The 25,839-nt window shown below is 42.0% G+C and overlaps 1 protein-coding gene across 5 annotated transcripts in view; it reads right to left on the bottom strand.

Annotated features, from left to right (window-relative positions):
* Positions 1-4,605: 4,605 nt before the first annotated feature.
* The window catches only part of LARGE1 (LARGE xylosyl- and glucuronyltransferase 1), a 295,580-nt gene continuing 274,346 nt past the window's right edge, over positions 4,606-25,839 (bottom strand). For 3 of the 5 annotated variants that reach the window (XM_037388141.1, XM_037388142.1, XM_037388144.1), the window contains 3 exons: positions 24,061-24,207; positions 18,796-18,991; positions 4,606-14,580 (listed from right to left, as the gene is read on the bottom strand). In XM_037388141.1, the coding sequence (XP_037244038.1) occupies positions 14,383-14,580; positions 18,796-18,991; positions 24,061-24,207 (541 nt within the window). In that variant the 3' untranslated portion in view covers positions 4,606-14,382. The remainder of the gene's footprint in view (positions 14,581-18,795; positions 18,992-24,060; positions 24,208-25,839) is intronic. The other 2 variants (XR_005104338.1, XM_037388143.1) reach the window with 2 other exon arrangements.

Raw genomic sequence — 25,839 nt, 5'->3', positions numbered from 1 at the left:
TCCTGTGGTTTGCAGGTTTCCAGCCTACCCCTATGAAAGCACACAGCCTCACTACCTGAAGAGCTGCTGCATAATGGAAAAATACAAAGAGAAGTGAAGAAAGGCTGAAGACAGTGATGCTAAAACAAGAACTGAGCTCCAAGGAGGAATGTTACATAAGGCTTGCAAATGGGTAGTGTGTTGGTTTGTGTTTTTTCCCAGAAAATCTTAACAGATAAATAAATAAATGCTGTCATTTGAAGTAACATTCCTGGTCCTTGAAAGCTGTCGCTGCTCTTTGACTGAGCAGTGTGGCGGCCTTCTGAGCTATGATTCTTATTCCCCTATTAGTCATTTTGGAACCAAGCTGACCGATACATGTTAGCGGAGTGTCTATGTTTGCCTTCCTTTACCTGAGCCTTTGAGGACGATTTGCATTGCAGAAGCCTCTGAAGATGTCCATATAGGACCATTCAGGTCATTCCCAAAGACACACAGAGAGCTGCATAGGATTTCTCAGCAGGAGATTTCTGGCAAAACTGAAGTGTAAAGAGTCCCCCCAGCCTTCGGTCAAAGTTAAACAAACACGTAGATGCTGGGTGCCTTGTGACCCAGCTGACATACAACATGATATGACTAGGGCCTATGTGCTCTTACAGGTGACCATCACACATTCCCACCTCTGCACCAAGGTACAGCCACACAGAGCAGCCTGCCAAGTGCTGCTAAATAACCCTAACTGCTTAAACATGGACAACTCCTAAAGTCCTTGCAACTGATGTTTCATGCATGCCAGAAGGCAAGTACCCTATTTAGGGAAATGTGACATTAATCAAAGAATTAGTTACAGGATATTAAACTTGCTGAGCTGCTGCTATCAAATATGTAAGGCAAACAACATTCTAGGTAATTAACAGACATCTATGATGCGCCTGCAATCTAAATAAGGGGTTTGCCTATGAGTCTTTGGATGTTGCTTTCTTCCTTAAAGCTTCTTAATGGTTTGTTCAGGTAACCATGATGGACAAGCCTGGTTTACAAACTTCCCTGGATTATTACAAAACAACACATCAGTAAGATGTAGCAGTAGAACAGATCTCCTGGTTTCTTTACCACAAACCTAAGTAAAGGTTTCCCACTTGCTGCAAGTATTGCTCAAGTTGAGCAGGTAATAAGCAGATAAGCGGGCATGTACATGTGCTCCCCCAGCACTGAGAAAGAGTTTGATCAGCTGAAGAAGGGACAAGGACTTTTGCCTCCCTAGGAGCAGTGCTGAGACTAACAGGTTAGGAACAGGTGGGCTACTCCCTGTAAACAACATCGAAGAGCTATTCTCAGCAAGAAATACATGGGAGTCCTCAAGTGAAAGAATAATCCAAGGGCATGATAAAGGAAAGGCAACTGTATATGGATGTCTCGCTTTCCTATGCGGTTCAGGAAAGAGGAACAATTGCATCTAAGAACTGTTGTTATGCCCTGAAGCAGAGGATGAATCAAACTCATTGGAGTTGTTCATCCTTCTCCCTGGTGGCCATTTCAAAATACTGGCTTTTGTTTGAAAAAAAAGTGTATAGCACTTATAATTGCAAAATTACCCTTCAAAATCAGAACCCAAACTAAATGAAGATGCTGTATCAGCAAAAGCATGAAATAAGAGCTCTAAGAGACTGTTGCCATTTACTACCTGAAATTGCCAGTGCTGGAGCCAAACTGGGTGTCAGCATAATGCTATTTTTCTCTTGGTATACAAAGGCTATTTAGTGACCAGCTGATACTACAGGTTTCACCACAGACAGTGTTTGGGTTAGTACAACTGCCACCCCTTTTTTTTGGCTTTGCTATGAATAGGCTATGCCTTTTTGTTCAAATACAAAATTACCAAGACCAAAGTTTTCAGAATCTCCCAGTGCTATGAAATCCATGTTTCGACATGTGAATTAGATTTTGTTTTTTCTTTTCCCCAGACACTGTGTACCTTACAGACACATTGACCATACAGGGCATGTCATTCATACTACCATCATGCAAGAGTAAATTCTGGAAGTATAATTTAGGTTGGGGGAGAAAGGAGGGAAATTGTAGAGTGTGCTTTTGTGTGATAGAGAACTGAAGAAACAGTAGCCAATTTTGGTGTGTGGAAAACCAAAACAGAAAGCCAAGTGGCAAACTAGGGAGATAAAATGGCATAAAACAGGGTTATCTAAGGGCTAAATCTGTGGCAGAACTCTCATCAGCATCCACAGCCTAACACCTGGCCCTTGAGCAGCATAACATAGCCCAAGCCAATAAACACACACACACACCCCCCTTTGTCTCTGTACAATCCAGTCAACTAGCTAACCCTTCTTCTAAAGCAGCTTGAGAGTGAATATGGTTACACAAAGACCACCCAGAATCATGCAGAGTGCTTGGAAGAGAGCTGGTACAGAAGTGGGTAATGCCCTATTGCTACTTCAGTCTTGGGAAGTCAACTTGTCCCCTTTTGATAAAACATAACTTCTGACCTCAGGGTAAACACATTGTAATCTCACCTACTGCATCCACTCTGCAGCACTAATATTTGACAGAAATCCTAAAGGAAGCTCTGTTTTTATTACTGATTTGTCAGATGTGGATGGATAGGAAGGGTTATGGCTAATATGGAAATGGCATAGGCAGAGGATCCCTTCTGGGAGCCTGATTATTGAAAATCAGCTGCTATTTACACAGTTAATGCCATTCACTTCTTGCACCTGCTCAGTCATTCATTTCCCAGTGCAAGCCAGCTTTGCCTTGCTGCAAAATCAGGGAGTTCAAGGGAGCTACACCTGCAGGTTTTCTCTTTCTCTCCAATGATTGCAGAGTTCAGCTTCTACATTTCCAGCCTTTCATCTTCCTTTTCTGTGAATTCTTTTTCTACCTATTTATACTTTTCCAAGTAGTTATGCTTCTGATAATGAATCCAAATCTCTTTCTTTCTAACTTTTCTTGGACTCCCTGCCTGTTCCTGCACCACACAGAATCCATTTGATTGTGTAATTGTCTGAAAAACAAGAAACTCAGCTAGCTTCCCAACTTATACTAGTTTTTGCTCGTATTCTATTAAGTCTTTGAGGGAGGCTCAATACCCTCCATGCAGAGACATCCTTTTTTTTTTTTTTGTTACGATGCCCCTACAAATGAAAACTCTGTGCTATCATCCCCTACATGCAAACACACTTCTACAGTGGACTCTACTTCGAATTTCGATAAAAAAACCCAGACAAAACAAACCACAATGGATTATGCAGCTGACCTATCTTCCCACTCTTGTCCCCATCTCCTTTCTCAATAATGAAGATCTGCAGAGAAGCCTCAGGCCACCAAGTAGAAAGGAAGGAGAAAAGGGAGAGCTGTAGTCCTATGGTTTCACTTACTAGTGCTAAAGGATGTACCAACTATAAGTGAGATTACGGGAGGTGCAACTGTAGCCCTGAGCACCTGAAAAACCTATCAGCAAGGGTTAATTAGTAGAAAAGTGAAGGCTTCTGGGTTTTTTTGCATAGTTTTTTTTTTCTATTATGAAAAGAAGGACTCCTATATAATGGAAAATCCGTGCTTCCACCTAGCAGATAAAGCATTTGCAATACTAACCTGTTAGCTGGACTTGCTTCTACAGTGGTAGTGAGGTGCCATTCATTGTAGAGCATCCATCTGCTTGTTGTCATGGTTAAATAAGAACTGAATGAGCTCCCCCCATCTGCAAAGTCTTGTCTTTGATTACAGAAAGATAACAGCAGGGAGAAGGTCATGGTCAAGTAAAGCAGATGAACATGATTAACTCAGCGCAGACAATGACTCACCTGTCTTCAGTGGGAACAACCTTGTACTAATGTGTCTGATTGAACCAGGGTTGGAGGAATAAACCAGGTTAAAGAGAAGGACTATGCAAAATTAAAAAAGTAATTAAAAGCTTAAAGTTTAATACAAAACAGTCCATGACCTCTCTTTTTCTGTTTCCATCTGAAGAAACAACAGCCAGTATGCTCCTGAAACTGGCACATGTCAAGTCAGACACTGGAAAGGAATTGTGAGGATTATTTCACAATTTTATTGCACAACTGAAAATTAACCTTTTTTTTTTTTTAATATTTACAAGCCATTTATTTTGCACACACAATCTAAACAGCATTTTCCCCAATAAAACTGTCACCTAGAAAACTTACACACAGACTGAAGCATACACGTAAACTAAGTGGCTTGTGTTGAATGCAAGTTGCCTCAGACTAACCCTGGAGGGGGAGGCGCTTGGGAGATGGGGCAGCAGAAGGAAGGAAGATACATTTTTCCTTTTTCTTTCCTGAAATGTTACGCAAGGATCTTTCCCCAACCTGGGGAGAGAAACAAAAGAGTTCAGTATCAGTTCAAGCAGAAGGCCAGCCAGTCAGGTAATGTAGTGACAGGGTGGTGAGTTGAATAGTCAAAACCCTTCAGTGCCACAAGCCTTGCAAGAAAATTACAAGTCTTGTTTCATGTGCGGTTCACCCTAAAGGTCATGACATCCAAATTTTCCCCTGAAGAATGTATAATCACCTTGGTCATGACAGAAAAGGAATGAGGTTTGAGTCTTAAGAAACACATGTGAAAGGCTGTTGTTGGGGTTTTGCTTTCCTTCTCATGGATTTCTTACCTGCATTTTTGGAAAAGTGCTGACTGGCCCATTGCAAATGCTGCCCCTGCTCTTGGCAGAGCTGCACTGTGATAATATGGTGCAACAAACATTGCACAACTTGACCAGCAATGCCAGGGGTAGTATTTTAGCCACTATTATGAAGCCCACAGCTTTGTGCTGAAAATGAGTGCTTTCCTGGCTGTTAGCTCAAGCTGTGTGTCACAACGTGTATCACAGTCTCTGGAGTCCACAAATCACTCCCCTCCCATGGCTGATCCACCCACACATTTTCCATTATATAGAATTGTTGTTTTCAAGTTTGTCAGCTAATATTGAGTCTTGCAGCACTTACTGCTTGCTTTCCAGGGGATTTTGACACCTGTAATCTTAAATGAGTAGGTGGTAGCTCTGCAAGTGATGCTTACTGGCCTGGATTTGTCCCACGTTACTTTGGGTGGATGTACACCTGAGGCACCTGTGTGTGGACCATCAGCACTGTAACCTGTCCTGCTAGTCAGAGAGCAAAGGGTGATGTGGAGCTTTGGTGAACAGAAATGCCCTCTGCAGAAGTCCTGCTCACTCCACTGGCTATCAAAGGAACCTAAGGGGACCAACTCCAACACTGTGGGTCTCAGACAGCTGCCAAGTTGCATGGGCTGAATGCTTCCAACTGGGAACCTAAAAACCTAGGGATTCTGGCATTGCAAGGTACGTTTGGTATTTAGATCACTTTGGCGCTACCTTTCTTCAGCTTTTGGACCCTCTGCTGTCGGGTGGAGAAACAGAGTTAAGTGATGCCAACACAATCTATAGTGAGTTTGGAAGGAAAGGAAAGTTTGTAGACTTGTTAGCCTAGCTAATGCTTGTCTATTGGGAGCCGTGCTACTGGGAGATGGCTTTGTGAAAGGCAATTCAAACACACAGGAAAGGCAAAGCCTATGGCCTCAGAGCAAATGATCTGTCAAGACTTCTGAAGTCATCGTTTCTTCCAGAATCACATATGATCACCTTTGTCATCTTATGCATGGCTATCAATTTTTAGTAATGTTGCAGTTCTTAGGAACCTGATCTTGTTTTGGCGTTAATGCTATTAGCTTAAGTCTCCCCCTCTCCTCTCACCCAGCAGCCCAAGTATTTGATTTTATCTTATTTTTTTAAATGAGTTCTTGCTTAAGGGAGCCAGCAATATAGAGATGTCCTTTTCTATGTAACAGTTATAACCAGACCTCAGTACTGTGCAAACCATCTGTATTGTCTTTAAAATACATGCCAACACCTACCTAAGGCTGGTATAAACATAGATTTAGGGGTGCAGCAGATTTGGAATGTGAAGAAAAAGTGGAAAACCTGGGAATGGGTTGGCTGAAGAAGGATCCTGAAATTGATCCCTACAGAAATAGCAGCAAATTTCTAAATTGTAGAAACTTGTGCTAAAACTTCTGGTGTGAGTAGGTTACTTCAGAAATGCTGCTGATTTCAGCCCCATTGGATTACTTGCAATGACTCTCTGCCTCTCAAAACAATATTTTTCTGGAAGATATATAGGGGTAGTATACAGAAAAGTTTGAACAATATGAATATGTTAAAAAAGAAACAAAGCATAGTGATCCCATTCTTACAGCTTTAAACTGCTGAATTTTCTTTCAGGTGTAGGTTTGAAGATTAAAATTGGAAAAAAAACCCTGCAGAATAAATGTGTCTGGAGGCCCAGGTGCCATGCCAGAAACACTGCTTTACTAATGAACTCACACAGTGGTCTAGCACAAGCCAGTAGTCTTTCATACTTACTTGAAAAGACACCACTAAGATAGAAACAAAACCTGTGATAACACAAAGGAAAGAAAAATCCTCCCGGCTACAGGAAAGTCTCTCTGCACTGGTGCTGCTGAGGACCATCGCAACGGCCCCTCAGTTCTGTTCATCACCCCAGACAACGCTGTAATGTTTGCAAGCCTGACTGATGCAGAAGGAAGCTGTATCAGCTTAAGAAAATAAAAAAAAGTTTTTCAAAGTGTTAATTTCACATACAAAAATGGAAATGAAAGCAACAAAAATTACAAAATATTTGGGTCTTGGGTGATCTGATTTGCAGAGTTGTTTTTATTACATACACTTGTTTTGCTCTATGAAGTGTAATCAGAAAGATGATGGTGCCTGTATTCTCTGCATTCGTGACAACAGCTGGCAGGTTAACTTGGTGGATATTTTGCCTTGATGAATCTCTATGAATGTTAATCCCTGTGGGTCCTTACAGAATGCGTCGGGGTTTTTTTTGCATTGCCTTTTCTGTTCTTTGAATAAACCCTAACAGTGAAAAGTAAAAGATGTAAACTCTCCATGAATGAGCCTTTTGAACCTGTGTCGCAATATCCACTGATGTTATGGACAGAAAGCATCATTCTGTTTATCTGTCTGTTCTCTTATCAACACAGACAGCAGAAGCTTACTGCCCAGTCTGAACACTGAGTCTCAGGCCAGCTGGATTAATTGGTGTTAATATAATTAGTAAACGCTGGGCAAGGTGTCAAGGGAAAATACACACGTCTCTTGTTCTCATTCTGAACAGCAAACTGCTGAGTCCCATCTCTTCCTAACCCCAAGGGGCCTCTGTCACTCACGGCGAGCATACATCTGAAATGCAGAAAAGCTCAGCAAAGTCAATCATCAGAATAATAGATTTCATACTGAACTCACTATTGCCATCTAAAAAACCTCAAAGCAGAGAGTGGTGCAGCTTCCTTCCTGCTGCCAGTGGTTAGTTCTGGCTGGATGAAGGCTGCATGGATCAATCAGCATTGGATAGCTTTTCTTTTCCTTATAGCATCGCTGGAGAGCACTGCTGGAACAACAGATCCACAGGCAGATCAAAAGATGAAATTTTATGAACCTTGCTAACTCCAGCTTTGCCCCAGCCATTGACCTCAGTGCTGGTAATTTAAAAAAGGCTGGGTAGTCAGATGCCTACTTCTATCAAGCTGCTATTACATTTTTTTCTTCTTCTTTTTCTTACGAGTACCGAAGCGGCAATGTGGGAATACAAAAAATTCCAACAAATTAAACATCTTTGAGCTGAGAGAAGTTTACTCTCACTGTTTACTTTCATCAGTTTTAGAACCCACAGAATGTACTGCATGGCCATGTTGGACAAGAAATGCCACAGATCCAGAATGAGCTTAGTCCAACCCACAGATCCTACATTTTGAGGGATCTCAGAATACTTCTTCCTTCCACATACCTCTGGAAATCTGACTACTTAAAACAAACCCCTCATGCTTTCCCCCAATTATTTACTCCATCTTTTTGCTGCTTACCTGACGGACTGCCTTTAGAGTGCTCCCAGAGATGGAGCGGACATGCTTGGATAGAGCTAGCACTCATCACTCCTGCATGCTCAGCTGTTAGCGTTCATAGTCTGGGGGTGAGGGCTACAAGGCCACCGAGAGTGTCATTTCCATCAACTCTGTAGGATCCCTCTGCCTAAGAAAAGCCTCTAGAACAGAACTGCAGGCGTTCTGCTCAGAAAGTCTGAGAGCATGTGGGATAATTGCTTTTCCTAAATCACAGTTTAAACCGTGTCCTTTGGGGAAAAAAAGAAAAAAAAGTCTGGCTTTGCTCAGAATCAAGGCAACGATCATATTATGAAAAGCTCAATGAGAACAGAAGTAAAAGAAGTATCACCCAGCTGCTTCATTCCCTGGGTACCATTCACTCTGCATAGAATGAAAGAGAAGTCCTCTCAAAAAACCCCAGCATATGACTGCGTAGAGACTATGTCTTGTTACATGTGTGTCAAGAGACAGAAAGAAGTTGTATGAGCAAATCAGCAGCTTCACCAGCAACTTGAAATTTCAGACCCTCTAACTTTCACATGGACTGATTTTTCAGCCTTAGCAGGAATCTTGTGATGTAACGGTTAATGTTGAAAATTCACACAGCTGTTGTCTAAGAATTATGTTGCCATAATACTGAGGAATAGGCTTAGCTTGGCTTGAGTTACTTGGCCTCATGTGTTTGGGGACCTCTTCTCAAACGTATTTGGTGAGAGCCTGTACACGCCTGATCAGAGAATCGCCCTCAGGTCAGAACTATTTCTTTGGGATTGAAGTCTTGGATCTCATGGCAGTGGACCATGGTGCTCAAATTCAGTCTTTGTCACCTGCACTGTGACTTCCCATGAATCCATGTTGCAGGTTTAGGACATTTTAACCCTACAGAAAGAGTAATTAGCTGGGAGACAGGAAGCTGCTTGCTTCCTATGAGGGGAAACTATAGCATAGAATGACTGAAGATACTAAACTCTTAGCCTGGGTTTCAGATCTTTTGCATCCTGACACCTCAATGAGCCAACACTTCCATTGCAGTACCCATTAACACGTCTGGACAAATACATTCCTATGATCCGTCACATAAATAAGTATTTGGCTAGCCTTCTAATTCCTGGATCATTTTGTCATCTGATCATAACAATTCTACTCTGCAAAGCAAACAAATGCCAAATCCCACGTAGCTGTAAGAGGAAAATGTTCCAGCCAACTGACGTGTACATAGCTCCTTTTGAAATTCTCAAGGCTTTTGTGTCTTATTTTGGGAATGTATAACTCCAGATGAGAACAAATTCCCATAAAAGCAAGGTATTTCTAAATCCGGGTTTGTATGCATTTCCTGAGCCATGATTTGCTGTGCACAGCCAGAAGCTTTTCCAAACAATTTTATATTGTGAACCGAAGTAACAACCTTTATACAATCCCCAATTCACCAAAGTGTTTGGATGTAAACACACCATCTAAATATACATTATGAATTACTATTCTAAAAATGACTTCATGTAGCTATCAACGTTTCTGCATTTTCAATACTGCAGTGGAAATACCAAATTACTGGCTGTCATCTACTAGTGACTTATTTGTTCAGCTCTCACTTACTGGAGTTGCAGCAACTTTGCTTTCTTTTACTAAAACTGAAGTATTTTTTGAGCTAACTGATACATTCTTTTTTTAGCACTTCCACCATCTAATGTATTAGACCTTGTTGAAGTTCATAAATAATGATGCTCACCCCACTGGCTGAGCTTGCTGTGTTCTCCTGTTGCTGCACTGGAACCTGAGGAACACCCATACAATATCTAGCAGAGTAGGAAGGAATGTCCTGCGCAATGCCTAAGAGTAATATCTCTGCTGATTTGTCAGGACTCCCAGTGCTGCTGGTCATTAATCTTTCTCAGCCAAAAACAGATGGGGCTATTAGGCAGGCTGGAGTAATGGGGAAAACTGGCAAGATACAGAAGGAAATGCATTATCTTCTGGATAGAATTGCATGTAAAAATGAGAACGTTAAAAATGTATTTTTCATATTTAATTGGACGATGTATGATTATACCTACCACAGAATAATGTGCAATGTGTTTTGTGCAGGGCATTTATAAAACTGTTCAGCTGTTCCAGGGTCTTATTTTCCCCTGTGGAGAGAAACAGTAGCTACAATTCTGACAAGGTTTTTGTGCTTTTCCCTCTAACACAGGGCTTACTCTGCCGCAACAGCTACTGCAAACAACACTGCAAAGTGCCCCCGCTTGTTGTAGTAGAAGGAAAATGCAGTTTATGATTTACATGCAAACCACATGAAGCCTACCAGGTAAAAAATCAGTACTTTAGGAATAATGTGAGCATATGTGATATTGTCTAACAAAAATGATGGATCTGCAGGTACAGCTGCTAAGTCCTTTATGTCATGGAGTCCAAGATGATGATTACAAATAGAAAAAAATTGCAGATTATGAAGTGGAACCAGATTGCTCACATAGGAAACTAGTGAGGCTGGAAGTAATTACTAGAAGTAGGAATTGGAAAAAAAATCTAATAGATACTAAAGACTATTTGGGATAAACAAAGACATTTTCTAGGTTTGACAGGTAGGCAAATGGTAGATAACTGTTAGCCAGAAAATGATAGGATGGAAACTACAGCCAAACATTTGAAGTATATACTGTTGTTACAGAACAGAAATCATGGAAACGTATTAGAGGGTTAAATAAGGCATTAAATAAAGGCAAGTGCTTTGCCCAAAACTTAAACTTGCAACGCCCGTTATATCAAAGGGAGAAGCATGAAAACAAAACCAGGAGGATTGGGTGCCAGCCAGAAGATTATTATTTGGAACAATAATTACATCTGAAATACGGTAGGATGTCAGAAGGTGCTGAGCAATACACAGTTCAGGCTCTGGGACTAGGAAAGTTTGTAGTGACTTATATACATGTTTTGGAGTGGAGGGGGAAAAGGGAAACAGAACAAAACGTGTCAAGAGAAGTGCACAAATTAGAAGAACAAGAGAATTTTCTAAGATTTTATTTCTGATCCCTGGACTAAAAAAAGGTTATCATTTAGGAAGGTTAAAGAGGAAAAAACAAACCCTCAAAATGAGTAGGGTGAGATTTGATATAAAGATTTAAAAACAACCCCCGTTTTTTCCTTTTAAAGAAAGAATCAGTGGCCCTAAATAAAAGAAAAACTGAAATCCTCATGCTAAAAATGGAAAGGACTTATCATGGAGTATGGTATTCCCTTAGATAAATGGACAAGGACAAGGAAATGCTGGTATGACTAAATTGAAAATTTTAGAAGTTGTTCAGGCCAAATAGGAAACCTTTATAGAATGGAAATCAGAACTTTGTAGAGCTGAAAGGAAGGTGTGTAACAGTTAAGATGGAGTTTGGGCAAGCTAAGAGGGAATTTGAAGAGCAAACAGTAGGAAGTTAAAACTGAAAATACACATTTGCTTAGTACACCAAAAGCAGAAAACTGGAGATAACTGGTAGGCCACCCCAAACAGTAAGCAGAAGAAACAATTAAAAACACTAAGGACATTGCCAATAATCTAAACGATTTATTTGCATCAGTCTTCACCAGAGAGGGTGCTGGAGTGATATCTAAATGAAAGACTCACACTTCCAAATATCAAAGATAAGGAGAGGTCATAGACTGAAGATTCAAGAGAGAAGTTGGTGGAACAAATCAATAAATCAAAGGCATTAAGTCACCAGGTTTATCTGCTATTTCTTGAAGATTTCAGGAGAAAATGGAGAACTAAGTAACAAAGTTGCCAGTAAATACCTACTACAGCAGAGGACTGGAAGACAGTCAGTGTTATAACTGAGTTGGGGATTTTTGTTGTTGTTGGTGGTGTTTCTTTTCACGGTGTTGGAGGAGCCCTGGCAGCTACAGACAGATAGGTAATCCTAATTTGGTATCATGTAAATTGGCTGAAACGTGTTAAAAAACCCCAAGTCCCACACCTCCCAAATTATGAAGCACACAGACAAACATGACATAATACTAGTCAGTACAGTGTCTATAAGGTAAAAAAAGAGGCTCTTTGAATCTACTACCAGTCTTTGAGCTGGCTACAACCAGCCAGCACGCCTAAGCCTACCCAGGAGGTCCCATGACTCGCTGTACGGACAGGCAAGTAGCAAATGATTACCTCCCTGCTCCCCCATCTTCATCTCATGACCACTGAGGAGAGAATAATGTTCATGTTGATAACAGCACATCCAAACAATGTATAGGTGTGTGCTACAGGTTATGCTGCTGCAGAGCAATCCAGTCCACCCTTGGACAATATTGTTAAACCAAGGAGAAATGTACATCTGGAAATGAAAGTCTTTAATACATATGAAACATAATGGTGGCCACACTGAAGCTCTGACTGGAGATTTTAGGTACAGTGTTAGCCTCTCTCAGGATCAGCTTTTAATAACTTTCTGCATATTAGCCAATCAACAGCACTCTGTGCTGCAGGGTTCTTCTCATTTTTAATATGCACAGTGACCTAGGCCGTTACTGGTGAATAATACGGGATTTGGGGAGTTAAGATTTTTGTTTTTTTAAAAGAATATATCTTAGCCAGGACTGAACACTCATTTCACTTCTTCCCAGCTCTTTCCAGGTTTTATGTAGATCTTTACATAAAGCCATTAAGAACAGAAGAAAAGCACTTTGGAAAATTATGCGGTGATGTATTCTTATGTAGCCAACACTCCCAGGGGAAAAAGTGAAAATTACACATAGCCTCCCTCCCCTTTTTATTTCTTGTCAAAGATGTTGCCTTTTTTGGCTTTTCTTATATATACACAGCATGACGAACTGATATTTGTAGTTTAAATGTCTGGTTTAACCGCGTGGTTTCCACCGTAACACAAAGCTCTCATGAAATGTCAGGTTAGAAATAAAACCAAGCTCTAGAGGGATGAAGTGGGGAGGAAAGTAGAAGGTCCAGGAGCTGAAAAACAAAATGGAAAAAAAGTGAGCAGAACGCAATGTGGATCTGGGGTAGGGAAACAGACGCATTTCTCACTGAGTTGTTTCTGCTTTCCTCTATTAACATTGCAACAGAAATTACAAATAGCCCTGCAAGGGGTAGTGCATTAAACCTCATCTCTTCATCCCATGTAAACACAACATTAATACCGAAGAATAAAGAAAACGGTAAAAAGTCCAGTGTCTTGTTTTCCGCATTTTGCTTGTTAGGTTTCCTGTCCGCCCTCCAGCATGCTCCCGTGTGTACCAAAGATGCGAACTTGACCAGCCCATGTTCAAGCAAACACTTACACTCATATTCCCAACACATTCTTTTCTTCCCCTCGAATGGGGAGTTTATTCCTAACAGTTCTGCTCCTTTTAATGATAAACTCCTTTAACGAAGTAGTTCTGAGACCTTGCAGCAGGCAGCAGGAGAGCACCAAGGCTACTAGTTGCCATGTTTATATTCCCTGTTCAGCAAAGCAGTCCACTTAAAGCCCAAGGCCCAATGCCTTCATGGATGGGCATGCACTGAAATGAACCTACAAATCAATATCCCCCCACACAATGTGCCTTACAGGCAAAATCCAATTCTTGCCTAAAAAAGACAGAGTTACAGCCAGGCCCTTTTATGAGACACACACAAACAAGTTGCTCTGGTGAAAACAGACCTTACACTGATAAGTTTTGTTCACTTTCCGGCAGAGCTACTGATCTTCTTTACTGGACCACCAGAACAGAAGATGGGAAAGAAACACAAGGGAGATGTTCCTTGGCAAGGAAAGGAGCAGCATTTAGGACTGGGGAAAAGGCAGGGTGGGGTACAGGGGACTTTCCTGATAAAACAACTAATTTGAGAATAAAAGACCAACTGATATCATGTATACACCTAAACCAGTAACACACCTTCTCTGGAGTGCAGTATTGTATAAGCGTTGCCTTTGTTTTCAAGGCTAATTCAGACCTTTGGCTCATCCTGCATTAACAAGGTCATCCACATTAACAGGGCCCCTGTGACAGTTCACAGGCGAAAGTTCCCTTTTAGAGTAGTGCAGATTTGAAATTCACAGGACAGCGACCCGAAGATCTTCCTTTACAGATAAAAAGCATGTCAAATTATTAAATAGCAACATGAAATCCTAGATTCTGAAGGTCTGTCTTTGCTCTGCGGTTGAGAGAGCAGAGTGCATTCCCAGCCCCTGCCCAGTCGCCACTGCTGGCAGCACGGTGGGCGCGTGGCCGGACCCTCTGGCTGACGCCTCACGAATGCTAAAGCTGAAAGGCCTGGGGTAGTCGGGGAAGGGACAAATGAGCATAGTCCGAAGACATGTCACTTCAAATTTCTACTGTTAGAACTGCTGAGTATGATATAAAAACAGAAAGTATTTCTCAGTTCAAAGTTTGAAGACCAGGCCCCAAATGTTGACTGGCTCCTCCCTCCAGCGTCCCTGTTCCCCACACACGGGCTCCGTTGTGCTAGCTGTTGTTCTCTGCCGTGAGATATTTGAGGGCTGCAAAGCCATAATGGCGTGACATATCCTGCTGGAACTCCTCCTTCAGGGTCTTGAGACAGATGCGGTATTGCTTGTTGGAGCGAAACTTGGTGATGTCAAAGCTGGGGGCGTGAGGCATGTGGATCATGTAGGCGTTGGGCAGCACCGTGAACTCGTACTCCTGCGGGAGAAAGACACCGGCTGTGAGGGAGTTCCCGAGCCCTCTTGCAATGCATCTCCTGTACCTCCACCATCAAACACGCTCCATCATGTAGAAGTGCAGTGTGGGTCTCAGAAACAACAAACCCATACAGATATGCCAAATCGACCTTCTTTTTTTAGAGTTCCTTTTTTTGGTTTTATGAAAGAACTGCTTTCTCTTTTAAAACGTTTTACTCCATAGGAGCCAAATAATGGGGAAACAGTAGAAAATGCCTGAAGCCATGTTCACAGCACAGATTTTGCAGCAGTGTGCTTGCAACCAACACAGCTGTGACTGCACACAGGAACAGGATGATGAGTCTCAAGTGTCCATGCAAAAGCATGTTTTTGCCCCTACAATTTATCTTGCTTCAGATGCCGGAATAAGCTGTATTTACAAAGGCACACGCTGCACCACATACATTGCTTTGCCTGTACTAAGACACAGTGACAAAACTGTCCAAAAGTATTTATAAATCTGAAATAAGGGAAGAATATGATCTCTTCTGTAAGTGCTGTGTGAAAATCAGGAACTAGGACCTCCTAATTCCATATGCTTTGAGAAGGTTTTACTCAAATTAAGTTCTCCTTCACAAAGTATGAGATACTGTGCTAATTCCGTCTCTCCTCTAAAACTAATTCACTAATTCTCTTTATCTATATCCAACCAAGTTCTTTGACAATTTTTGTTGTTAAAAAATTACAGTTTATTTAAGTCTCAATTACTCTTGTTAGAAGATTTTTACAATTTTTATAATTAAATGCATGATCATTAGAGCAAAGCTAGACAAAGACAGATTCTTAGACAAGCTGAAAGTTCACATGCAAGAACCAGGTATCTGGTCCTGCAAGGGACCATCTAGAAAAGGGATGTGAGCAGTATTCTGAAGCCAAGAGAAGACCCTACCACTAGGACGCTAGCTCTTTTTTCATATGGAATTTCAGAGAGTCAGAGTTGTAAGGGATGCAAATGACAAAGGAACTTCAAAGGCTCCACAGGCAAATTTCCTATTGTCCTTACACAGTTTCTGTTTACAGATATTGCTGGACTGAGTTATTAACCATCTCTCCATAAGACACTGGGCAGGGAAGGAAAAGCCACAGAGCATGCTGGCTTTAAAAGAGATGGAGCACAGCTTCCCCTGGTTTGCAAAGTTCAGTCACTTATAGATTTAGAAGTCTGTGCAGAGACATAGAGTATCTGCAGCACAGCGGCAGAGTATTCCAAAATACTTTATTAGGGAATGAGATTTATGGGAGAGAACACATTTCTGCCAAGAAATGGGAGCGTTTCACCTATAAATCTTTCTTCACCTAACAAAATACGATCAACCCAGAAAACATTGAAAGCTGCTGGGTTATGATGCTACCCGAAACCAAGTGTTTGAGCACCACAGCCCCAAATGAAGCCCAAACAAAATGGAAAAAAGTGAGCACAATGCAGTACAGATCTATTTCCCAGCTTGGGCAGTGGTATTGGTAAATTGGTAAGTTAAAAGTGTAGCTAAGGCTGCAGTGCCTTCCCAGAGACAGCTGTGAAGCAGCAGCATGCATTGGACAGCTAGGTGCAAATGTAGCTGAATGGCTGCTCCTTTCTCATTATGGGAATGCCTGTTCCCTTCCAGACAATGCTAAAGTCGTAAATCTTTGTGCCAAATTACAATGCTGTCACATATAGGAATGGGCCCCTCTGAGTTTCTGTTTGGGGTGACATGTACAGCAAGAACAAAATAATATGATGTCCACAGGCAGAACTTACTTAGCTGGAAGATGCTTAGAACTAATGGGGAACCAAACGCAAAAATGAAGGCTAGCATGATGGAGTGAGGAGGGCTGATAAATGACAAACTACAAAATATGTCTCTAGGGACCTTAAAACTAAGGGCTGCAGCCACAGAGGAAGATGCGGCCCCCTCATAAAATCTTTTCTTTGCTCTCTGTTTGCATCTCAAGTCTGCAATCCTGCAATCCTGCAAGTTGGGGGTTGTCTATGCTCTGCAGTGCAAACTGTTCAGTGGTACTCCCATCCCCCTGGAAGGCCTTCAGGCACATAAAGTCTTCCAAAACTTTATAAGGCTGCTGCTAATCAGCCCATTTGAAAGATGCTGGGCTGGGGTCCTGGAAAAAGGGATGCTCACAGTCACTGAAAGTCTCCTAATGACCCATCCCTACTACATGGAAACATCTGTCAAGAAAGCAACGCAGTTGCAGGAACCTCTGTCCCTACCTCACAGGTTATAAACTCTTTAGAGGGAGACTGTCATTATCTGTGTATTTGTACAACATCTGGCTCCGTGGCCATCTGCACATCCCCAGAATAATAATGGTGATTATCTCTACATGGTGTTCTGCTCTGAAGGACTGTACTGGCACAGGCCCTTGATAAGGAGTCTGAAAGAGTCCTCTTGACAGACACTGCAGTTGTGAGGAGCAGTGAAATAATTCAATTGAGAAGCTGCTCTGCCTGCTGGTAATGAAGCCAGCCAAGCAGCTGGCAGCAACTTGATCTGTGGGCACCCTGAAGCAGAGGAATGCCATTGAGGAGATAGCTGTGTGATCCCATGTCCCCTCCAGGCTGATTTTGTGGGACAACAGGCCAACACCCATGTTGCTACAAATGAAAATGAAGCTTCTTTTAAACGTGAGAATGTTTTTAAGGCTGTGAGAAAAACAATTCCCCAGAGTTAGTTCCAATCCAACGGCCATTTAAAATATCTGCCCTATGATCAACTTTGAAAAATGTTCCAGTTTCCCATGTGCAAATCTGTATGCTGGGCAAATGCCTCTGAACAGAAGAGTTAAATCATGAGTGCTAGATGAGACCTGCCAGTGGGAACACAGGCCTTGTTACCCAGATTAAAAAATAATAAATCATTACCCCTGCATTCTCCACAAAGCAGAGCAAAGTATTATTATTAACAGTAATATAAAGCACAACTTTTTTTCTAGCCTGAAATAATTTTTTCTCAACATAAGTAGGTACAAATTTGTTGGGAATGCCCTTCTGCAAGCAGAGGGCAAGTGGCTGCCAGCCCAAGGTGACTATATGGTTTTGTAAGCAGCAGTAGAAACTATCCCTCCCATGTACATGCCTGCACAGGAATACACTGAAGCCCACACCCCAGAGACACAATCTCCCAGTAACTTGCTGCGTGCCTTGTGCTGCTCTGCTCCACAGAAACTGCTAAGAGTTGAGCAGAGAAGGATCAGCTATATTCCAGATCCACAACAGACGCTAGCATAGGAGGATACAACTGGCCAAAAAGCATGTTGTCTGATTAGCATGAGATGGTACTAGTTAAAAAACTGGGACAGAAACCAAACAAACAAAGGAAAAAACAAACAAACCCAAACTAAAAAGAAATGCCATGACCCAGACCCTGCTGATTAGCACAGCGGTTAGCTTCACATCCAAGAACAGCAGGGAGATGTAAGCCCTGCTATTTCAGTGAGCAACAGCACCAGGCTCCCACGGAGCCATAGTCACTGCCAGCCTCCAAGATCTAGGTCGGTGGCAGGGTCCTTGGCAGCTCTGAGAGCTCTAGCAACAGTCTGGACTCTTGAGCTTTCTCTGCATCCTTATTCTTACATGTTCTGCTCAGCAGCCCCATCCCAAGCCACAAATCCAAGAGGCAGGTAGCCCAAGGCTCAAGTACCTGGATCCTCTAGAGTCTGCTCCACAGCCAGAGACTCTGGAAATGTAAAGTCCTTGGTTTTGCAGAGACGTACTGTAAATCCAGGCCAGAAATTGAAGATGCTTGCTTTGGATTCAATTTAAGATTGCTTTTTGAATGCTAAATTAGCACTTGGGACTCATCAGCCTCTGTTTAACTGAGAAACTTCCAGCTAGATTTATAGATCCCCTAGTAGGTGATGAGACTGGCAACAAGTGCTGCAATGCTCAAGTACACTGCTAGGCAGGAGGTGGGCACTGCAGGGATTGTGCCCCTGCCACCGCAAAACAATTTTCTCAGCCCTGACAAATAAACTTAACTCAGACTCAGTTCTCCCTTTAATGCTTGACAAGGACTAAAATGAGCGTTCCCGACTCAGGAAGCACTCATTAAGGAGCTTAGTAAGGCCAGATGAGCACTATGGTGATGCAAAGCGTGAAGCCTTTCCACAGAACACAGATTTAATTTTAACAACCCTGCTGCCCAGCCCTAGATGAGATGTGCAGGCATCATCTCCTCACCTGTGCATCCAGTTCCATGATGTGAGCTACTTTGTTCCAGCCAAATCCAACAAACCGCCTGTCATACTCCGGGCAGTCCTTCCTCACAACAACGTATGGCTCAAAGTCTGCTTCCCACTCAACGCGGTAGGGAGTGGTGGCTGTTCGCCACTTGGCAAAGTTTGTTGGCGCATGCCCTTTCGTCCAGACGTGATACCTTAAACAGACATAAACGGCATGGATGTGGGGAGGCAATTAGATAGAATGCATCTTGGCTAGGCAAAAAAATGTTACTTGTTAGATGACATGCTCAAAAATAAGGACATTAGCTTACAGTTCACATCATCATTTTCAGGACATATCGGAGGCAATTTCTAGGACTATTTCCAGCACACTTCACAGGGCTGCTATGTGCTTGATGCTTAAACACATCTAGTTGGTAAAGGATAGTGTGGAAACACTACCTAACGCTAATGTGAGAAACAATTACACAGACAGCCCATGAGCACTACAGAGTGCTGTGTCTTGTTCCTAGCAACCAAGCGGCTGTATCAGTGCTCTAAAATCAGTGTGAAATTCTGTCGCTCAGATAAGGTCCCTAAAATTAGCTATTTCTACACCACAGTGACAGTCACGATCTGTTTTATATGCAGTTTTATAATTTGTATGAGACACCTGCAGCTCTGGATAGATGTTCTGTTTTATTAATTACTGTTATTACTATGGCAGGAGCCAAAGTGCATAATTAAATTAATAAGTAAAATATTACATAAAGGCTTTCTGCTGTACATTCTACATTGTGGGGAGTAGCCATGTGATCCCCAGTAAGGTAATCAATTTGATTTACAGAAAAAGATCCTTTTATACTTTGTTAATCTTGTTTAGGTCACAGCAGGTCTCCTCCCAGCACAGCTTGAATCCAGCCCATTAGTGCCAGGGTCAATGACTCTCACTCACTTATTCTTCTTACACTTTCCAAAAATCAATGAGACAGGCTCTTTCTGCAGACTCATAGATTAAATAATGAAACAAAGGCATAGCAGGCCATCTGTATTACAGCGCTCTGAGATGTGTAACAGAAGGGGCAAAACAAACATCCTGCCAGTTTGTAATGTTAGGTACATTGAATTCACAGGGATGATGATGACTTGTGGTAAAACTGAAGGGATTTAAGCATTAAATACTTGCAGAATTAGGACCTGAGGTAATGTTTCAGCCCCAGAAATTCTCATAACATTGCAAGCCATTGCTGAAAACAGGGACATAAAATCACAGCCTAGGAGTTTTCACTCGGACTGTGTATTTGTATGGCTTGTAACAGGAAAAACATAGAGGTGTTCGGTTTCACTGACTCTCCTTCAGGGGCAGCGTAGGACAGAACTATTATGATAGCACTGGGGTCCCCGGTAGTCCTTTGGGACTTTGAAGGCTGCATTTCTAAACTGTAAAGAGGTTGCATCACTGTCAGGTATCTGGCTTGGGGACCTAGGAAAACAAAGCCCTTCCATATTAAAAAAACCTGTCAGCAACTTAATTCTCTAGAGATTATTAGAAACCAGTGCCAGATTCACAAAGATGCTTACAATCCTTAATGCCTTTTGGAATCACCTCCAAAAGGCCTATCCTTTTTCTTGGTGTGTAACCTTCTCAGTCACTAATGGGCAGCTATCTACACTGGAAAAAAAACCCAACAAACCAGTCACAATGTAGGGTATAAATGATATGAGATTGTGGAGGATGCTGTATCTTCTAAAATCCTACCTCTGGCATTCTGAAATTGATTACGATAATAATAATAATGACTACTAAACACTTAGGAAGTGATTTGTATCTTCAAAGCCCCATACAAACTTTGGTTAATTGCTGCTGTTCTAGTAACACTCTCCCACCGATTTAAACGTGGGGGAACAGGACACTAACCATAAATTCCTTTCCACCCTTTTTGGTGACATTGGTGTAAGCAGTTCGAGCAGCTCAAGTATAATCCCTGTGAATCGAGAGAGCTGATCAGCAGGGAAAAAAAAGTAATTGGGAAGAGACAATGAAGGGAAAACATGGAATTGAGACTGGAGAGACAAAACAAAGCAGAAAGGAAGGAACAGACCTGATCGTACCAAAGTAAGTAGTACCAGAGATGATGTACTTGCCTCCTCAGAGTAACTGATGTGAGTGGAGGGAAAGAGGAAGACAAAAGGATGACTAAGGTCAGGACAAAGAGGAAAATGAGTATAGGAAGTTCAAATGATGTGTGCAGACACCAATTATAAATGAATAATTAGACTTGAAACAAAGAGTAGTGAGAGTTCAGGATTACATACATATGTCTACATTCAATATATACGGGCCTACACGCACAAATATAATCTCCTGGAGCTCTGGGCCAGCGACTGATACCGCGAGAAATGTGCTGCAAAGTCAGATATTCAGACAGCATCACATGGGTGCCCATAGCGAGGAAGCTACCACAATAGAGTGAGTCATTTCCAACAGACTTTACTCTCAGTGATGCAGTTGCGAGAAGTAGTTCACTGTCTGTATCGGTCTTCCATCTCACAGGACAAAAGAATAAATGTAATTTTGCCTGCTCAGGCCCTTCTCACTCAAGATCGTAAAGGTCTTCCCAACTTAAACAATTCTGTTTTTCTATGACTAAATTTTAAGGCCACACTCAATCTCACTGACTCCCAGAAGAACTTTGTGAAAATTCTGAACAACATATTTTTCACTACACTGGCAATTTTGACGAATCCAAACCTAATCATTTGATCTCCGTAAAATGATGATAAATTTCTTTCCTGTGGTTCGTGGGAAACAACTGGAAAACACCCCCTCCAACCCTGCCCCCTCCACTTTGGATCAAATGTTTCATCTTACTTGCTTTATCCATTTCATGTATTTAAATTTCAAAACTAAAGCAAGCTTTTTTAAACTTAGCAAAATGAAATAATTATTCTTCTCAGAGTGTTCTTCCTCCCTGCATTGTCCCTCAATGTGAGAAAGATGATTTGGCGAAAGAAAAACTCTTCCAGTTCTGTTATCAGATGCTTAAAAGTTTTGCCGGATTGTGGCTGCAATCAGTTAATTAATTAATCAGTTGCTGCTGTTTATGTTTTCTCAATACGATGCATCTTTGACCAGCTGTGGTTTCCCTTGTGCCTGAAAGCTGTGTGGGCAGTACATTTGTGGTTCATCAGCTACTACCCAGGCACTGAGCAGGCACATTCTTGTGAGGCACAGCCACAGCCAGCACCTGCAAACAAAGCCAGCAAGCTGGCACACAGCGACCCGCTGCCGCCCAGGGCTTCCACGCAGCACCCCTGGCAAGCCGCAGATGCTCACGTCCTCTCTTTTCTTCCGGTGGTGACTGGGGGATGTAATTGAGAGCCGTTTTGTACTTCTTAGCTGCCCAGAAGTAGAAAAGGTCACCATTTGGAAAAGAGGTGACAAAAGCAATTTCAGTGAGGGAAAGATTGTAATCTACCATGTGGTGTGAGGGACTGGGATGCTGCAGGCGCTCTCAGCAATCACTGTCACAGCAGTCCTCCTCAGCTCACTCCCACCCGTTCAGCCTCGAATTGCAGCATTATTAAAGCACCTTGAAGGTGGAGGTGGAAATTCTCAGCCCAGATCGCAGCTGCTTTGTGGCTGTTGATAGATTGGAGCAATGAAATGAGCCAAAGCAAACTGGGGAAGCATTTGTAAAATGTGTCCTACATTAATATGTACACCAGCTACAGACTGCGCGTCCTTCAATTTTTATTTAACCTTGCTCTGGCAAAACTCCCACTGATGTTAAAGACATTTTTGCCTGAGTGAGACTTGAGAAAGGATCTGCAAATCTGACTGTGTATGTAACATGCCAACATGCTGTACAGCTTGAAGATGAAATCTGTAGCGGAAGGCCACTGCTGTGCAAGCTGAAAAGTTGATTGTTGGTGGAATGCAACATCTGAAAATCCTGAGGGTATTATTTTCCATTGGAAGGATTTTTATTTTTAACTATAGGAGAAACAATTCTATCAAGAAATCTCTTGTTAATTTGTACATCTTTGACTGTTAAAGAATGATGGGAGAGTGAAAAGCTTGCTTTATCAGTACCCTTATGTAATTTTCCAGAGAGAGGCATGCCCCTCTCAGTCGCCTCAAGTTTCTAATTGAAGGCAGTCACTGGTAAAGGTACTGTCAGAATTACGTTTTCCAGGCTCACACAGACTGTCTGCTATGACATGTGCGTAAGGCCACATGAGGGAAGGGTGGCTGTTGCAACGAGAAAGGCATGTAATACAGGGAATGGAAGAAGTGTGAGAAAAGCTCTAAAAGTAAAGGAAGGATGGGAGAGGTGACACAGGGCTCCACTGGCCAGTTTTTAACTCTAGATCTCAAAATAGTGTAAAAAGGAAAGGTGAACATTGTTACCTGCATTTCAGAGATGGAGAACAGAGATGTAAGAAAGTGAACTGATTCGCGTACCACCTCCCAGCAGGGCAGTAGCGGAGCTGAGAAGAGAACGCAGGTCTCCTAAGCCCTCTCTCTGTGCAACATCATAAGGCCATATTGTACTCTTCCCATCACTGCAGTGCTTTACAATGTCTGCTAATCAGACCTTACCACACACACCCAAGAGACAGTTAACCCCTGGTAGTCGCATTTCAAAACTGAAGAGGCTGGCAGATAATAGAAGTGACTTGTTCACAGCCACAAAAAGAGTCTGCTTCAGAGCAGAGCTCCAAATTTAGGTGTTCTTCGCCTCTTTAACTTCTAGTCAGAATACGCTTTTACCTCTGCATTGAGAAACTCTAGCTATTTAAAGCAGCTGTTTCACATAAAATAGAGTGCATGACAAGCCTGCATTTGTTTTTCCAGTAAGTCAGGAAGGAAGCTAACCAACGAGCAGAGAGAAATTATTTTTGGTCACATGAGGGACACAGCTATCCAGACAAGTATTTGGCAGCCAAAAAGCAAATTACACGCACATGAGTGTAATGGTCGCACTTGATTTTGTAGCGCAATAAAAAATGATGAAAATAAAACAAATTCAATTTAACAACTGAAGTCCTTCAGTAGAGGACTATAATACTAGATAAAATACCGAGATTACAGATGGAATATATCCACATACGATTCTGTTCACTGCCTTTCTATGAAAAAGGAAAAAGTATTCCAGTAGGTTTCTTAATGGAGCTAGCTAGCTAACAGTGAAGAGAGAAATATCAAATGTTCACAAGAACATTAAAAACTATCCTCAGAGATAAAGACCACAGGTTCAACAACAGTACTTTCCATTACCTGAATGTGAAGAGGGTTCCCATGTCCAACATCGACAGCAGCTCTGCTTTTGACTTGGGAAAGGAAAGGCGGTAGCGTAGGGTCTCAAAAGCAGGTACAATCAGAGCTTTCTTGGTGTTAGCCAGGTCTAGCTGGATGACAGACTTCCTGGTAAAGAGAAACAACAAATGAAAGCAGGAAAATTTTAAACTGAGCCAGTCACTTGGCTTTTCAAAATAAAGTGCAGAGAACAGACACTTTGATACTGTAAATATAACCACGGCCCATGCTTTTTTCCCAGGGTGCTTTGTATTTTCCTCCACTTTTGATCTGCTGCTCTAAGAGCAGGGGGAACAACACAGTTCAAAAAGAGCTTGTGTCTTTGACTGATCAGTGCTGCCCTGCATGTCCAGGACACGCTGAGCACAGCCAACTGACCACACCTTTAAGAGAAACATAGTTGAATGCTACTACATAGATGGGAAAGAGCTGCCCAGTCAATGGCAGTTCTAAAAAAAAATCAGATTTATCCGGGACTCAGTGGGACTTCACAAGATGAGGAGCTGTAAAGTTTGGTTGCACTTCAGCGTAGCTATTCTCTGTGCTATGCTGTGCCATCATACTTGCTTCTTAGTTCTACTATAGAGCTCTGTATGTCCTGCAAGGTAAGTGTTACCTTAACACCACCGTGGAACAGATATTTGCTCTCAAGAACACTGTTGCCATGATGGGCAGTCTTTGTACAAGGCAAGGCACAGATCTACTGCAACATGACATAGTGCCAATCAGCAAAACTGCACATCAGCAGTATTTTTTTGAGTATTGTTAATTATGTGCACAGTAGTGCCCAGAGATTAGAGCCCATTTGTGCTTGGCCCTATACATACAGCATAGAGGCTGTTTTCTGCAGAAAAGAGCTGTGGACTGGATGCACTGAGATACCTCACTTATTCCCTTCTTTTGCTGCAAGTTGTTCAGTGCAGAGACTGTTTTGGGGTGCAAGTGTGTATGTGTACACACAGTGGATTTTGCACAGTAGTGCCCTTCTCCAGACAGGGGCCTTAGGATGAATGCCACAAGAGAGCAACAGCTTACCAGACTTACTCCCTGCCTACCAGACATACTTGGTCTATTCTTTCGTAACAAACTAAAACCCAAAGAAAAAGAAAAAAAGTTACTTTTCCATCCCCAAACCGAATCTTACTATGCTTGTCATTAGAAATAACTCTGTCTTGATTTTCCTTTCATTATCTTCATATTTCATACGAGAAATATGCCTCTCTCTCCCTGTCAAAGTTAGTTCCCCTTAACAGGATTCACTGTCTTGACTTTTATGTTACTGCAACAAGCAATCAAGGACAATGTTGACAAGCAGCAAACTCTCTACAGCCTTATAAGATGAAGGAATTGGGATCACTGTCATAATAACAGAAAGACCAAACAAACCACTTTTCTAGTCCCAGAATACCTAGAATTCACTTATATTGCCGTCAGAGAAAAAGAAGAGCAGGGCTATTTCATAAAATCTGAATTTTAGATAATTCACACCACCCTATAGGCCTGTTCTATAAAAAGAAATGTGTTCTCAGTGGCTTACTTCAAAATTTGCATTGTTTGAAAAACCCCTGCTACATTTCCAGTGAACTTTTCACAACTGAAGGATTTTAACAGTATCTTATAACTTCTTTGTACTTTCTTCACTAGCTTCTCCCCTACCATCATTAATGGCCAAAATATCTGCATGCAAATAGAAGACTCCTTCACAATCAGCCTCCATGACCTTCCAGAATTGTTGAGCAG

This window comes from Falco rusticolus, chromosome 5 (assembly GCF_015220075.1).
Source record: "Falco rusticolus isolate bFalRus1 chromosome 5, bFalRus1.pri, whole genome shotgun sequence".
Lineage (NCBI taxonomy): Eukaryota > Metazoa > Chordata > Aves > Falconiformes > Falconidae > Falco > Falco rusticolus.
This window is presented reverse-complemented; position numbering and strand designations above follow the sequence as displayed.